This window comes from Hemitrygon akajei, chromosome 6, assembly GCF_048418815.1.
Source record: "Hemitrygon akajei chromosome 6, sHemAka1.3, whole genome shotgun sequence".
NCBI classification, from domain to species: Eukaryota; Metazoa; Chordata; class Chondrichthyes; order Myliobatiformes; family Dasyatidae; genus Hemitrygon; species Hemitrygon akajei.
In genome coordinates this window covers 112896123-112912166 of record NC_133129.1, presented here as the reverse complement: position 1 = coordinate 112912166, position 16044 = coordinate 112896123, and the positions used below count along the sequence as shown (strand labels likewise).

The window sequence follows — 16044 nt, the reverse complement described above, 5'->3', positions numbered from 1 at the left end:
TTACCGGAAGTTGGAGAATTCGATGTTCATACCAAGGGGCTGGAGACTACCCAGACCGTATGTGAGATGTTGTTCCTCCAACCGAAGTTTGGCCTCATCACGGCAATAGAGGAGGCAATGAAGCAAACTTCATTGTACCTCGCGTGCTTGTGCACATGACAATAAACTCAACTTGACCACCAATATGGAGGAACATTTGGAAGATTGTGTGGCAGAGTTTATCTCTAATTTAGGATCATGCTTGAGAATCAGGAAGTTTAATTTCCACTTGTGCCAAAGGGATAGGCACTGTTGTGACAGTCAGCAAAAGCCACCGGAGAGACACGCAGCTAGTGGTAGTATTTATTCGGTATACACAAGCTGACAGCATTTGTAACTCTGGAGAGAGGCTCCCTGACCAACATTACATCATATTTTTATATGCTAAAGTTCAAAGATAACAGTAGTACAATTTGATGGTTACAGTGCATTCATAGTTCATCCGTAGAGTTGTATATAATTTTCAAACACCTAGATCTTCACACCAACATGCCCAAAATGAGTGTTAATCACCACTGTCTTTCAGCTGCATACATGCATACAGTCCCTATAAAAAGTATTCACCCCCTTGGAAATTTTCATGTTTTATTATGTTATAATATTTAATCACAGTGGATTTATTTATTTTATTTTATTTAGCGATACAGTGTGGAGTAGGGCCTTCTGGCCCTTCAAGCCATGCCACCTAGCAACACCTGATTTAACACTAGGCTAATCACAGAACAATTTACAATGACCAATTAACCACCAGTATGTGTTTGGACTGTGGGAGGAACCAAAGGACCCAGTTTTGTTTTTTCTTGATACTGATCAACAGAAAAAGACTCTTCCATGTTAAAGTGAAAACAGATCTCTACAAAGTGATCTAAATTAATTACAAATACAAAACACAAAATTGCATAAGTATTCACCTCCTTCAAGTCAATATTTAGTAGATGCACTTTTGGCAGGAATCACAGCCTTCAGTCTGTGTGGATAGGTCTCTATCAGCTCTGGACATCTGGGCACTACAACTTTTCCCCATTCTTCATTACAAAACTGCTCAAGCTCTGTTAGATTGCATGGGGAAAGTGAGTGAACAGCAGTTTTCAAGTCCACCCACAAATTCTCAATAGGATTGAGGTCTGGACTCTGACTTGGCCACTCCAGGGCATTAACTTTGTTGTTTTTAAGCCATTCCTGTGTAGCGTTGGCTTTATGCTTGGGGTCATTGTCCAGCTGGAAACCAACTCTCCCAAATCACAATTTTCATGCAGACTGCATCAGGGGTTCCTCCAGGGATTTCCTGTATTTTGCTGTGTTCATTTTACCCTCTACCTTCCTAAGCTTTCCAGGGCTTTCTCACAGCATGATATAGCCACCACCATGCTTCATGGTAGGGATGGTGTGTTTTTGATGTGGCCAAACATAGCATTTAGTTTGATGGCCAAAAAGCTCAAATTTGGTTTAATCAGACCATAGACCCTTCTTCCAGCTGACTTCAGGGGTCTTCCACATGTCTTCTAGCAAACTCTAGCTGAGATTTCCTGTGAGATTCAATAGTGGCTCTCTTTTTGCCACTCTCTCATAAAGCAGTGCTCAGGCAACAGTTGTTGCGTGCGCAGTCTCTCCCATCTCAGCCACTGAAGCTTTTAACTCCTTCAGAGTTGTCATAGGTCATAGTTACTCAGTTTTTGATGATGGCCTGCTCTAGGCAAATTTACAGCTATGCCATATTCTTTCCATTTCTTGATGATTAACTTAACTACTTCAAGGGATATTCAGTGACTTGGAAATTTTCTTGTTTCCATCTCCTGATTTGTGCTTTTCAATAACCTTTCGCAGAATTGTGCAGTGTGTTCTTTTGTCTTCATAGTGTAGTTTTTGCCAGGATACTGACTCACCAGTAGTTAGACCTTCCTGATACAGGTGTATTTTTACTTTGATCAATTGAAACACCTTGACTATACACAGGTCTCCAAAACAGATATCCATTTAACTAATTATGTGACTTCTAAAGCCAATTAGCAGCAACAGTGATGATTTGGTATGTCATATTGGGGGGGGGGTGAAAACTTATGTAATCAATTATTTTTTGTTTTATATTTGCAATGAATTTACAGCACTTTGTAGAGATATGATTTCACTTTGAGTTTTTTTCTGCTGATCAGTGTCAGAAAAAGCCAAATTAAATCTACTTCACCCTGGGGATGAAGGGCTCATGGATGGTCAAAATCAGGGTCAAGGGCTGGCTCAGGTCTTCAGGGTTTTCGACCTGATGTTGCCTGACCTCAATAGGCACCATCTCAACAGATGTGTCTGGGTATAACCTCTTCCTCACTAATTCCCACACTACGCAAAATGTAAATGATGAATAATTGTACAGTATACACTTAAACTACAGAGCAGGTACTCTGCAATCTTCCACTTAAATGTGCATCTGAACTCATAATGCCTGTTGTATTCCTTTGCATTTAAAACTGTTAAACCAAGGTTACAGACGTATTCTTAAAACACACAAATAACTTGCAAATGAGTCTGCTACTATACAGTTCATACACACACACACACACACACACACACACACACACTCCACTTGTACATCTACCAGTTCAGCTCGCTGCCATGTTTGCAATACCTCTTGATCCTGTGATCGTTGACCTGAACAGATCTAAGCATGGGTCCTCATCTTAAAAAAACTCACCCACTAGACTGTTGAGAACACCAGCCACATGATGGATTAATAGCATATCCTGGACGAGCCCCTCAAATGTTGTGACTATCAACGAAAGCCACTGGAGAGACATGCAGCTGGTAGTATAAAAGTCTTTATTCAGCACACAAAAGCTGATGGTATTTTGAGTCACTCCAGAGACTCCCTGACCCAATGTTACATCACATGTTTATATGCTAAAGTTCAAAGGTAACAGCAGGACAATTTCTATATAATTACAATGCATTCATAATGCTTCTTTTGAGTTACATATAAATTTGAAACACCTCGACCAATACATCCAAAATAAGTGTATCAGAGCTGCATTCATGCAGATGCAGACATCTCAGGTCAATTGGGTGTTTCCTGGTTTGCAGTCTACAGCCCCAGGACGACCATTGTTCTGAGCTGCATGTTAAACTCTATCTACAATCCACAGTCAGATCTAAAGATTGGTTGCTATTGAAGTTAATATTTGCTAATGGAAAATGACAAGGGAGAGCCAGTGGATGTAGTGTACCTGGACTTCCAGAAAGCTTTTGATAAAATCCCACATAGGAGATTAGTGGGCAAAATTAGGGCACATGGTATTGGGGGAAGAGTACTGACATGGATTGAAAATTGGCTGGCTGACAGGAAACAAAGAGTAGTGATTAACGGGTCCCTTTCGGAATGGCAGGCTGTGACCAGTGGGGTACCGCAAGGTTCGGTGCTGGGACTGCAGCTGTTTACAATATACATTAATGATTTAGATGAAGGGATTAAAAGTAACATTAGCAAATTTGCTGATGACACAAAGCTGGGTGGCAGTGTGAAATGTCAGGAGGATGTTATAAGAATGCAGGGTGACTTGGAGAGTGGGCAAATGTATGGCAGATGCAGTTTAATGTGGATAAATGTGAGGTTATCCACTTTGGTGGCAAGAACAGGAAGGCAGATTACTATCTAAATGGAGTCAAGTTAGGAAAAGGGGAAGTACAACGAGATCTAGGTGTTCTTGTACATCAGTCAATGAAAGCAAGCATGCAGGTACAGCAGGCAGTGAAGAAAGCTAATGGCATGCTGGCTTTTATAACAAGATGAATTGAGTATAGGAGTAAAGAGGTCCTTCTGCAGCTGTACAGGGCCCTGGTGAGACCCCACCTGGAGTATTGTGTGCAGTTTTGGTCTCCAAATTTGAGGAAGGACATTCTTGCTATTGAGGGAGTGCAGCGTAGGTTCACAAGGTTAATTCCCGGAATGGCGGGACTGTCATATGTTGAAAGATTGGAGCGACTGGGCTTGTATACACTGGAATTTAGAAGGATGAGAGGGGATCTGATTGAAACATATAAGATTATTAAGGGATTGGACACACTGGAGGCAGGAAGCATGTTCCCGCTGATGGGTGAGTCCAGAACTAGAGACCGCAGTTTAAGAATAAGGGGTAGACCATTTAGAACAGAGATGCGGAAAAACTTTTTCACCCAGAGAGTGGTGGATATGTGGAATGCTCTGCCCCAGAAGACAGTGGAGGCCAAGTCTCTGGATGCATTCAAGAGAGAGTTAGATAGAGCTCTCATAGATAGCGGGGTCAAGGGATATGGGGAGAGGGCAGGAACGGGGTACTGATTGTGTATGATCAGCCATGATCACAGTGAATGGTGGTGCTGGCTAGAAGGGCTGAATGGCCTACTCCAGCACCTACTGTCTATTGTCTAATGTCTATATTGCATAACCCAAGAATACACCTTAACAGGCACATTTTGAAGATCAAACAATAATTAGAACAGTACATTTCAGTTTATTTATAATAAAGGAATTTCCAAAACATCTTTCTGAAGCAAGCAGCAATTAATCTCTGACAAAAAGCTGAGGATATAATCAGGTGAAAAGCAAAGGACAGAAGCAAGAGAAGCAACAAAGGGAGATGGAGATCTATGTTGACTCAGTTAGAGGGTCCACCTCTGCTGTTGTGTATGTGCTTTTTCCACCAACTAGCTTTCTGGACAGGTCGGGAACATGGTTCCAAAGATTGGAAAAAGAAGGCTGAGAGAGTCACAGCATTTGCACGGATCTGTGCTTTTGAATTATTGAAGAAGGATGTACAGTCTGTCACATATGAATGGATCCTATCAGGGAAATCCTTAATTAATTGCTTAGAAATGTCCCTTAAGAAATCTGTATAGTCCAGGATAGGCTTGCCTAATAGTTTCTCAATCTTTGAGAGTGCCTCATCTGAACCAATTAAAGGCATGACCAGATGAAGGGTAGAGTTACAAGCTCTGCGCACCTCCTTGCTATTTACATTCAGATGTAACAACAAACAAACTAAGTTTGAATTGAATTGCTGGCATAAGTAGGATTTAGGATCTGTACTTGCACACTTGGCCAATTTCCCCAACACATAAAATGCTTCAGCTCGCACTTTATCACATTTAGCTTCAAAGAATGGTTGGATCCCAGTGAAGATTTTCAGTATGAAGGGTCTGATGGTACTTGCTCTCAACTGCTCTAAGTACTTTGACAGGCAAAACAGCACCTCAAACATTAGGACTTCATTATCATTTTCCCCACTTATCATCAGTGTGGTCATTGCACACAGCACTGGGCGAGAATATTTCTCAATGTCATTGGGACCTCCGGATGTAATGTTGCCCAATCCTCGGACACAGAGAAATTGCACAACTGAAGAAGTGTGAAGCGAACATCGAAGTAATCTGTTCATTAGGATGTCCGTGAACTGCATTTGTAAAGCTAGTGGGGACTTTAAAAGTTCTCCAAAGAAGGCAGCCACAGTGACTTTTTGACAGTCTTGAACAGTGAGGATGAACACTGAGAGCTGTGCTACAATCACGGATAGGCTAGGGATAGCATATTGGATCATTGCTTTGGCCAGCAACATAACTCCCCTATGGAACTTGCGTAGGTCCATCATCTGGTCCCAGCCTCCAACTTCCTCCATGAAATGGATCACTTGTTTGTGGTTCGACTGATCCAGCAGCTTTATAAGCATCTTCACACAGTTCACACACACATCTTGGCTACTGGGTGTCTGAGGCTCAGCAGTGAATTCTCTCTGCTTCGAATTGTGATGGGGAACAAAAATCTTGGGCAAGCGCACATTGACAAAGGAGCAGTGGTAGATAAGCAGGGTACTGAATAATTGGGGGAATAACTTGATTACAGTTTCTTTAGACTCTGGTGTGGTTATCATCTCATACAATGCACACACGGGTGCTAGGGACTCAAGGACAGATGGTTGAGTCGGGCTCTCTCTTGTAGAACAGGCCTTCTTTTCTCCAGAGCACAGCTGTTTGTGTAGTGTCTCCAATAGTTCTGTCATCGTCAGTATGGCACTTTGTCTCTCCTTGGCAAGTGAGCTCCAAATATCTCTGATGTACTTGTCTGAAGTAATATGAGTGAGGTAGGTGAGGAGACAGGACACAACTTTTGCTGGGTTATGTGAGGCAAGAATGGCAATGCTGTGTAGAACTGAAAGTTTCACTGCCTCATAAAGAACACACTGTAGTGAAGCCCTCAGGAAGTCAATGATTTCTGAGATCTGGTCCCAAAGTTCACTGCCACGTCTTTGCATAATGGTTTTCATAAGGATGACTGCTGCACTGGAACAACTAAGGTGTTGGTCAGTCAATCTTTTAAAGAGTGTAAAGAGCAAGTTGCCCAACTGGTCATGGGGCAAACACTTGGAGATGACCTCTGTGATCTGACAACATGTTTGGAACAAAATGGAATTGTTGCGATTTACTAATTGTTTTTTGACTGCTTTCAGAAGCTCAAGATCCTCATGATGTTCATCTAGGTTGCTGCTCTCATATAATAGCTGAATGGTCAGGATGATGTGCAAGCTGTCTGTGGCCATCTGCCCCACGGCTAGCGATGGATCCGCACAGCGTGGCATCAGTTCTCCAATCAGAGACCCCAGGTTTTTTAGTGGTGTGCTCTTATTAACATAGAAGGCTTGCAAGTAATATTTCAGCAGTTCTAATGCAGTGCTCATTGCTCTCTCTCTTTTATAGTTCTCCCTTGATATGATCCACTCTTCCAGATGTATGAATATCATCTGAAGACCCTCAGAGGTCAGGTCCTGAAGTAAAATTTGCTTAAGAAGTTCTTGCAGAGCAGTCATGGTTTGGTTAAAAAGTATTGAAAGCTCCTTGATGCTATCATCCATATCACTACCCTTTAACTCAGGAGGCACCAAGTTGAATGTGCTCATCAAGCAGGTTTGAATTAGCTGTGAGGTGTCAGCTTGGTTTGATTCAGTGTGTAGTTGTACAAGGTATGCGCAGGCCTTCATTGCTAGTTGTCTAATAGGGGTGTGTAGCAGGTCTGGTGGCTCAGCCTCAATGAGCTGCTGCATGTGTCTCAGGAGCTCCCCTTTCCTGCTGAAGTTGAAGGGAGTTATTTGGTGATGTGAAAGTAGGGATCTAGCTATCAGAGTCACAGCTTTTATCAGGCTGAGCTTCAATGTGAGATCTCTGGATTCAAGCTGTACACCTTGTCTACAAGAATTGAAGTGGCTTATCACAGCTGGCAGAATGTGGGTCTCGATTCTGGAGACAGCTAGTTCCTGAGGTGCGTAGAGTGCCATGTTCCCATAGCAGAGAGCCAATGTGCTCTTGACTTTATCCCCATTCACATCAGGCTTATCTCGAAGAATATTGAAGAAATTACTCACATTCTTCAATCTACTGGATTGTGCAAACTCCTCCAGGCTAGCAAGGGTATCATCAAAGTGGGTCATAGCACAAAGTCCAATGGCGATTGCCACACCCTCTCTTTCGATACACTCACTGTGCTGCACACTCTGTAGCATTAGGTGAAGCTCCTCCTTTATGTTCTTACTGGGCACCTGATGAAGTACTGTCCCAAGAGATTTATAGAAGAAAGCCTTCTCTTGTGGGCAACAGGGCTCAGTGTCAATTTGTTTGCACATTTCATCACTCAGCATGCTCGTCCATCCCTCATCGTCAATGGTATTCAGGGTTCTAGAGAAAAATAACAACAGTTTCTCTTCCCATTCCTGCTGTGGTAGAGATCCCTCTGAATGCTCCAGTAAGTAGTCAGCTAATGATGGAAGTTGCTCCTCCCACTCTGGCATTATCGCTGGGTGGATACTGAAACTCAGGACTTGCAGCAGCCGTAGTGCAGCAGCTCCTCGGCCTCCTCCTTGATACGGGCAACAAGATGCAAGGAGGAGTCGGGCCAAAAGTGCCTGTGCTTTCGGGAGATTGCCATTGTCTTCATAAGTTAGTACAAACCTATCACTGCTTGTTTGTAGTTTCCTTTTTGCAATTTGTGTTATACAATTGCAGATTGTTGTTAAAGAGTTGCTATACTGAGTTTTGGTGACATATCCCAATAAGAATGGCCAGAGAACAGGTTCCATTTTCACAATATCTGTGATAATATACATCACTGTTTCACATATTGAAACTAAATCTTCATCTGTAGCCTGATCTGTATGATGGCTGGCTATTGGGGTCCTTGAATCAATGGGTGTAGTGCACTGCCTGACAAGGAATTCCACCATTATCTCACCTCCCTCAGGCTCAAGGTATGCTTGTTGGGCCATGGCAGATATTACTTGAACAACCTGCTTCTTCTCCATATTGGTGCTCCTCTCCAGAAGGATTGGCTTAATTGCATCCACGATCCTTGTCTTCTGTCCCTCCAGCTCTGAGGAAAGGGAGCAGATGAGGTGTCTCAACACGTTAAGTGTTCCTGCTCTTACTTGCTGATCAATGTTTTCTAATTTCCCAAAGAGAAAGTTAACCACTGAATCAGTATAAATTGATGCTAGAATTGTGAAACAGTCAAGGGCCGCAGTGTGGCTCTTTGTGACAAGTTGGTTATTAAGATACCCTGATAGACAGATCTGGTGGTGAAGACTGTTGAGTAGATTGTCCATCAGTGGTTTCAGCCTGGGATGCCTCATTTTTGTCGCTATTTCCAATAGCTGACAAAGGCACACTGTGATGGAAAAATGCCCCACCTGTTTCTCATAGAGAGACAAGATGCCTAGAATTAACTTGGGTAGCTCTTCCTGTATTTTGTCCTTGGGGAGTAGATTGCTGACATAGCCAAGGGCTTCGACTGTGGGGATGTTGAACCTGGAAGGCTCCTTCTCAAGCCACACATTGAACAACAAACTGTAGATGATGCTGATTTCGGTAGAGAAAGACTTTTTTGTGATCATAGGGTCTGTACCTTTTTCACTATTTCCTAGGTAGATTAGGATGCTCTTGCTGAAACTACCCATTGCTGAGGCAAACACAGACTTCAGATCATCCTCTCTAATTTTAATAAGAACTGGAATCATGGTAGTTAAGATAGCTTTGAGAAAGGGCACTATCCCATACACATTTTCTGTCGATATTTTGGTCAGTGTCTTCACCTTGTACATGTGAGGAAGGTAGCCCTGTTTGAAATTCTCCATCATCAGTTGGATAATTTCATTTATAAACCTGAAGCTCATGGCAGACAAGAGATCGCTTGCAACTTCCTGGATCTCAGCTTTGGCTTCTGCCATTGTCATCCACTGTACAGCTAAAGAGATAAGTTGCTCTGCTACTGTCTGGCTAATTTGGTTAAGGGTGTCTTTGATAATCCTAGTCATGGTTTCCAAGACTATAACTCCCTGTGGAGCTGTCTGAATGCTCCCATATGATAGGTAGTCATGACAGGTGATTAATACTGTTTCTGGATGATGACACCCCAGTGTGTGGAGAGTGTCTGATATTTTCTGCTGACAACTTTCATCTTCATCTTCAACCATTTTCAACAAGGCAACTGAGAATGATTTTGCACTACTGTACATTTTAGATGTCTTTTCACAGCCTGAGACCGGAAGACCAAAGTTGCTCAGTTCGATATTGCATAAATCATTAGTATCTTCTTGCTAACTGATGTTACCTTTCAGTACTCTAACCCCAAGCTGTTTTACATATTTCAATAATTTTCATCCTAGGTTCAAATGTACTGCTGATCAATCTGAAGGCACTTATTGACCAGAAGCATTCAGTGCCTGGTCATCAGTTAAAGTTGACCTTGTTCACTTTATCACAATCAGAATGAAACCTCCTGACAGGTGACAGTTTCTTTCCCCTCTGATTGTTCTTTCCCTCCATTCAATAACACTGTTCCTTTACAATGGATTTCCAGTTCTCTTTCCAGTTATCTTCTAGATTTGGAAAGTTTGATGAACACTCTTGTGTGCAAATACTTACAATTTGATTCGCTCAGAAAAAAAAACAAGCATTTTGCACCTCTTTGCTGTGCTTTGTCCACTCCACTTGTCTCTGGGTTGTTATGGTTTTCATTGTGAAGTCACATGGTGTGACATAACTCCATTGTTATGAAGTAGACCCTAATTATATATACTTAAAATGGACTGCCAGAAAGGTGCAGATAAAGACACAGACCCAGAGACTGAGAATGTTGACAAGACCGTGTCTGTTCAGTTTTAGATCTTGCAGTCATGTTGGATTGTACAGTGTCCTGTTCCAATATTGACTCCACAAACATACAAACAGTCAAAGGGCTGTGCACAAAAATAGGTCCAAAAGACAGACACTTTTAATACAATTCATCAAAATTGGTACTTTGAGGGCAGAGGTTAGAATGATGTGTGCTGAATGCAGGGAATTGGGATTAGATTGGTGGACACCATGGTAGGCATGGACTCACTGAAGAGAATTTATTGTTCTATGACTCACTCTCTGAAATTGATGTTGTAATTCAAAATCAAATTCAAATACATCATTTAAGATTCATAAAATTAATACCAGTTTCTTGTCAATAATCTTTACTAAATTTGATCTAGAATCTGGGAAGAACTGATGAAAGTGATGAGAGAATCAAAAATAGGGGATTAACATGAAAATAGTATAAATGGGTCGTTGGTGGTTGGCATGGACAGTAGGTTGAAGTATCTGTGCTGTATTTCAGAGACCATAGAACAGTACAGCATAGCAACATGCTCTTTGTTTGTGTCAGTATGAAGTCAAATTAAACTAATTTCTCTGCCTGCAAAGATCCATATAAATCCAAGACGTACAAAAAAGCTGGATGAACTCAGCAGGTCGGGCAGAATCCGTTGAAAGGAGCAGTCAACGTTTCGGGTCTCCTTTCAACGGATGCTGCCCAACCTACTGAGTTCATCCAGCTTTTCTGTACGTCTTGATTTGACCACAGCATCTGCAGTGCACTTTGTGTTTTCCATATAAATCCATTCCCTGCATGTATAGTATCTATCTAAAAGTCTCTTGAGTGCCACTATAATATCTGCCTCCGCTACCACCACTGCACCATATTCTAGGCACCTACCGCTCTCTGTGTAAGAAGAGTCTTGCCCCGCATATTCCCTTTAATCCTCACCTTAAATCTATGTCCTTTAGTATTTGACACTTGTACCCTGGGAAAATGACTCAATCTACCCCCATCTATACATCTCATCATTTAAAAAACTTTATTATAAAATTACTCCTCAGCCTTTGGCACTTCAGAGAAAATGATTCAAATTTGTCCAACCTCTCCTAATAACTAATACCCTCTTATCCAGGCAGCAGTCCAGTAATCTTCTTCAGAACCTTTTCCAAAAGTCCACACATCCAAGGTTTTATGTAACTACAACTTAACTTCCTGTTTCTTATAGTTTGTGCCCCAGTGATGAAGCCACACATTCCATATGCCACCTTTACCATTCCATCTACTTGCATTGAGAATTAATGTCTTATACTGTATTAATACTGAAAAATACCCTGCCATTAAATGTATACTTTTCCCTTACATTTGATCTCACAAAGTGCAAGTCTCTATGACTGTTTGGATCTGACTGCCAGGAACATGTATGTGTTTTCTTTGTTATATGTTTAATTTTTGTAGCTTCAGCTGAGGTTGAGACAAGCTGCAGTGGGTGAAATGGCTTTGGTCAGTGTCCCTGAAGGATTAAGGGGTCAGTAATTCCCTCTACTTTACAGCCTGATCTACCTGCTTCAGTGTGGAGAATGTTCAAGCATCAGAATTGGGTTTATTATCACAGACATAATGTTGTGAGATTTGTTGTTTTGTGACAGCAGTACAATGCAAGGCTTAAAATTACCATAGTTTGCTAAAATAAATAAATAGTACTAAAAATGAATAACGAGGTTATATTCCTGGGTTCATGGACTATTCAGAAATCTGATGGTGGAGGGGAAGAAGATTTTCTTAAAACATTAAGTGTGGTTTTCAGGCTTCTGTATCTACTCCTGATGGTAATGAGGTCAAGAGGACATGTACTGGATGGTGAGGGTCATTAATAATGGATGCTGCCTTCTTAAGCCATTGTGTCTTGAAGATGTTCTCTAGGGTGAAGATGAACCCTCTGTAGCCTCTTGTGATCCTGTGCATTGGAGCTCCGTGATGTAGCCAGTTAGAATGCTCTCCATAGTCATCTATGGAAATTTGCTAGAGTATTAAATCTCCTCAAACTGTTCATGAAATGGAGTCGCTAGCATGTATCCTTCCTGACTTCATCAATATGTTGCACCCAGGATAGATCCTCTGAAATGTTGATGCCCAGGAACTCAAAGCTGTTTGCCCTTTCCTCCACCGACTGGTTTCTACTTGTGTGAGGCTAGGAATGGCAGGCAGTGAGTGAGAAGCAGATGCAGAAACTCCCCTGGGCTATTGGGATGTGGACCCAAGCTTAATGTGGCACATAGATTTTGCAAGCCCTTGTTCAATATCTGCATCCACACCTTTGTTGCATTGGTACTTCCATTTAGCTAGCAACCATGGACGAAGGCATCATTGCAAAAGCTACTGATGCTGAGTGGGCTCCTCTAATCCCTCTGCAGTTATACTTTGTTCAAGGAATGACTGTGAGTACATTGCACAACTCTTGCTGTTACTCATTAATGAATATGCTCATTGAGTTACAGGGCCAGATCCCATCCTTCACCGACTGTCTCCTGTGCTGTCCACAACGCTGTCTGCTCTTGCACATTTCTGAATTCTGAGTGACCAGATGAAAACTCAAAAGAAATCAGAAGAAAACCCACTCACCTACCTACCCCCTCTCACTTGGTCTCATCTACCTACCCCTTCCCACCTGGCCACTCCTATCTACCCCTTCTCACTGGGCCTCACCTCCCTATCCCCTCTCTCCTGGACTCACCTTCTCTCACCCATTACTTGCCAGCTTGTGATCCTCCACCTCTCCTATCTTTTTATTCTGACTACGTCCTCTTCCTTTCCAATGATATTTGGCAACATCTCCTCCACGATCTCCATTACAGGCTCACCACAAGGCAGTGTACTTAGTCCCCTACTCTACTTGCTTTACACATGACTGTGTGGCTCCAATGCCATATTCAAGTTTGCTGATGACACCACTGTCAGAGGCCGATTCAAAGGTGGTGACGAATCAGCAGATAGGAAGGAAATTGAAATCTGGCTGTCCTGTGTCATAACAACGACCTCTTAGTGGAAAGTGGCCAGTGAGTGAGTGGGCCAGTGAAGGAGTGGAGATTTGAGGTTTTGACTCGAGAGGCTTCGACGAGAAGAAGCTGAGGACGAGATTCACTACAAGTGAGGTAAGGCCGGGTAAGTTCCTTTCAAAGGAGAAAGTTTCAAAAGTTGAGGCAAGTATTGGGTAGGTCATGGCAGCTGAGATTGTGGTTTGTTCATCCTGCAGCATGTGGGAAATCAGGGATACTTCCAGTGTCCCTGACGACTATGTGTGCAGGAAGTGTGTCCAACTGCAGCTTCTGGCAGACCGCATTGAGCATCTGGAGCTGCGATTGGATTCATACTGGAGCATCCGCGATGCTGAGAAAGTCGTGAATAGCACGTTCAGTGAGTTGGCCACACCGCAGGTAAAGGCTACACAGGCAGAAAGGGAAGGGGTGGCCACTAGACAGCGTAGCAGTAGGCAGGTAGTGCAGGAGTCCCCTAAGGTCATCTCCCTCCTAAACAGATATACTGTTTTGGATACTGTTGGGGGAGATGTCTCATCAGGGGAAGGCAGCAGCAGCCGAGTTCATTGCACCATGGGTGGCTCTGCAGCACAGGAGGGAAGGAGAAGGAGTGGGAGAGCTATAGCGATAGGGGATTTGATTGTAAGGGGAATAGATAGGCGTTTCTGCGGCCGCAAAAGAGACTCCAGGATGGTATGTTGCCTCCCTGGTGCAAGGGTCAAGGATGTCTCTGAGCGGCTGCAGGACATTCTGGAATGGGAGGGTGAACAGCCAGTGGTCGTGGTGCACATAGGTACCAACGGTATAGGTAAAAAATGGGATGAGGTCCTACAAGGTGAATTTAGGGAGTTAGGAGATAAATTAAAAAGTAGGACCACAAAGGTAATAATCTCTGGATTATTACCAGTGCCACATGCTAGTCAGAGTAGAAATAGGAGGATATTTCAGATGAATACGTGGCTTGAAAAATGGTGCAAGGGGGAGGGATTCAAATTTCTGGGGCATTGGAACCAGTTCTGAGGGAGGTGGGACAGGTATAAACAGGACGGTCTGCACCTGGGCTGGACTGAAACCAATGTCCTAGGGGGAGCGTTTGCTACTGCTGTTCAGGAGGCTTTAAACTAATGTGGCAGGGGGATGGGAACAAGTGCAGAGAGACAGAGGGGTGTAAAATGAGGGTAGAAGCAAAAAGTAGTAAGGTGAAAAGTAAAAGTGGCAGGCAGGCAAATCCAGGGCAAAAAGCAAAAAGGGCCACTTTTCAAAATAATTGTATAAGGGCTAAGAGTGTTGTAAAAACAAGCCTGAAGGCTTTGTGTGTCAATGTGAGGAGCATTCGTAACAAGGTGGATGAATTGAATGTGCAGATAGTTATTAATGAATATGATAGAGTTGGGATCACAGAGACATGGCTCCAGGGTGACCAAGGATGGGAGCTCAACATCCAGGGATATTCAATATTCAGGAGGGATAGACAGGAAAGAAAAGGAGGTGGGGTAGCATTACTGGTTAGAGAGGAGATTAACGCAATAGAAAGGAAGGACATTAGCCTGGAGGATGTGGAATCGATATGGGTAGAACTGCATAAGGGGCAGAAAATGCTGATGGGAGTTGTGTACAGGCCACCTAACAGTAGTAGTGAGGTTGGGGATGGCATTAAACAGGAAATTAGAAATGCGTGCAAAAAAGGAACAGTAGTTATAATGGGTGACTTCAATTTACATATAGATTGGGTGAACCAAATTGGTAAGGGTGTTGAGGAAGAGGATTTCTTGGAATGTATGCGGGATGGTTTTCTGAACCAACATGTCGAGGAACCAACTAGAGAGCAGGCCATTCTAGATTGGGTATTGAGCAATGAGGAAGGGTTAGTTAGCAATCTTGTCATGCGAGACCCCTTGGGTAAGGGTGACCATAATATGGTGGAATTCTTCATTAAAATGGAGAGTGACATAGTTAATTCAGAAACAAAGGTTCTGAACTTAAAGAAGGGTAACTTTGAAGGTATGAGACGTGAATTAGCTAAGATAGACTGGCAAATGATACTTAAAGGGTTGACGGTAGATATGCAATGGCAAGCATTTAAAGATCGCATGGATGAACTACAACAATTGTTCATCCCAGTTTGGCAAAAGAATAAACCAGGGAAGGTAGTGCACCCGTGGCTGACAAGGGAAATTAGGGATAGTGTCAAGTCCAAAGAAACATATAAATTAGCAAAAAAAAGTGGCACACCTGAGGACTGGGAGAAATTCAGAGACCAGCAGAGGAAGACAAAGGGCTTAATTAGGAAAGGGAAAAAAGATTATGAGAGAAAGCTGGCAGGGAACATAAAAACTGACTGTAAAAGCTTTTATAGATACGTGTAAAGAAAATGTTTGGTCAAGACAAATGTAGGTCCTTTACAGTCAGAAACAGGTGAATTGATCATAGGGAACAAAGACATGGCAGACCAATTGAATAACTACTTTGATTCTGTCTTCACTAAGGAGGACATAAATAATCTTCCGGAAATAGTAAGGGACCAAGGGTTTAGTGAGATGGAGGAACTGAGGGAAATACATGTTAGTAGGGAAGTGGTGTTAGGTAAATTGAAGGGATTAAAGGCAGATAAATCCCCAGGGCCAGATGGTCTGCATCCCAGAGTGCTTAAGGAAGTAGCCCAAGAAATAGTGGATGCATTAGTGATAATTTTTCAAAACTCCTTAGATTCTGGATTAGTTCCTGAGGATTGGAGGGTGGCTAATGTAACCCCACTTTTTAAAAAAGGAGGGAGAGAGAAACTGGGGAATTATAGACCGGTTAGTCTGACATCAGTGGTGGGGAAAATGCTGGAGTCGGTTATCAAAG

At 42.6% G+C, this 16044-nt stretch overlaps 1 protein-coding gene across 1 annotated transcript; it reads right to left on the bottom strand.

Annotated features, from left to right (window-relative positions):
• Positions 1 to 2212: 2212 nt before the first annotated feature.
• LOC140729833 (maestro heat-like repeat-containing protein family member 1) lies at positions 2213 to 9266 on the bottom strand. Its single transcript, XM_073050045.1, has 2 exons — positions 5090 to 9266; positions 2213 to 2370 (listed from the first exon to the last, which is right to left on the bottom strand). Exons 1-2 carry the CDS (start codon positions 9264 to 9266, stop codon positions 2213 to 2215), a joined length of 4335 nt encoding a protein of 1444 aa, XP_072906146.1.
• Positions 9267 to 16044: the final 6778 nt, after the last annotated feature.

Coding starts and splice junctions, on each gene's coding strand:
- LOC140729833 (XM_073050045.1), bottom strand. CDS start 9,266: ATGGCAGAAGCCAAAGCTGAGATCCAGGAAGTTGCAAGCGATCTCTTG. Junction 2,371..5,089: donor GAAATTGGCCAAGTGTGCAA/GTACAGATCCTA, acceptor CATTTTGCGTAG/TGTGGGAATTAGTGAGGAAG.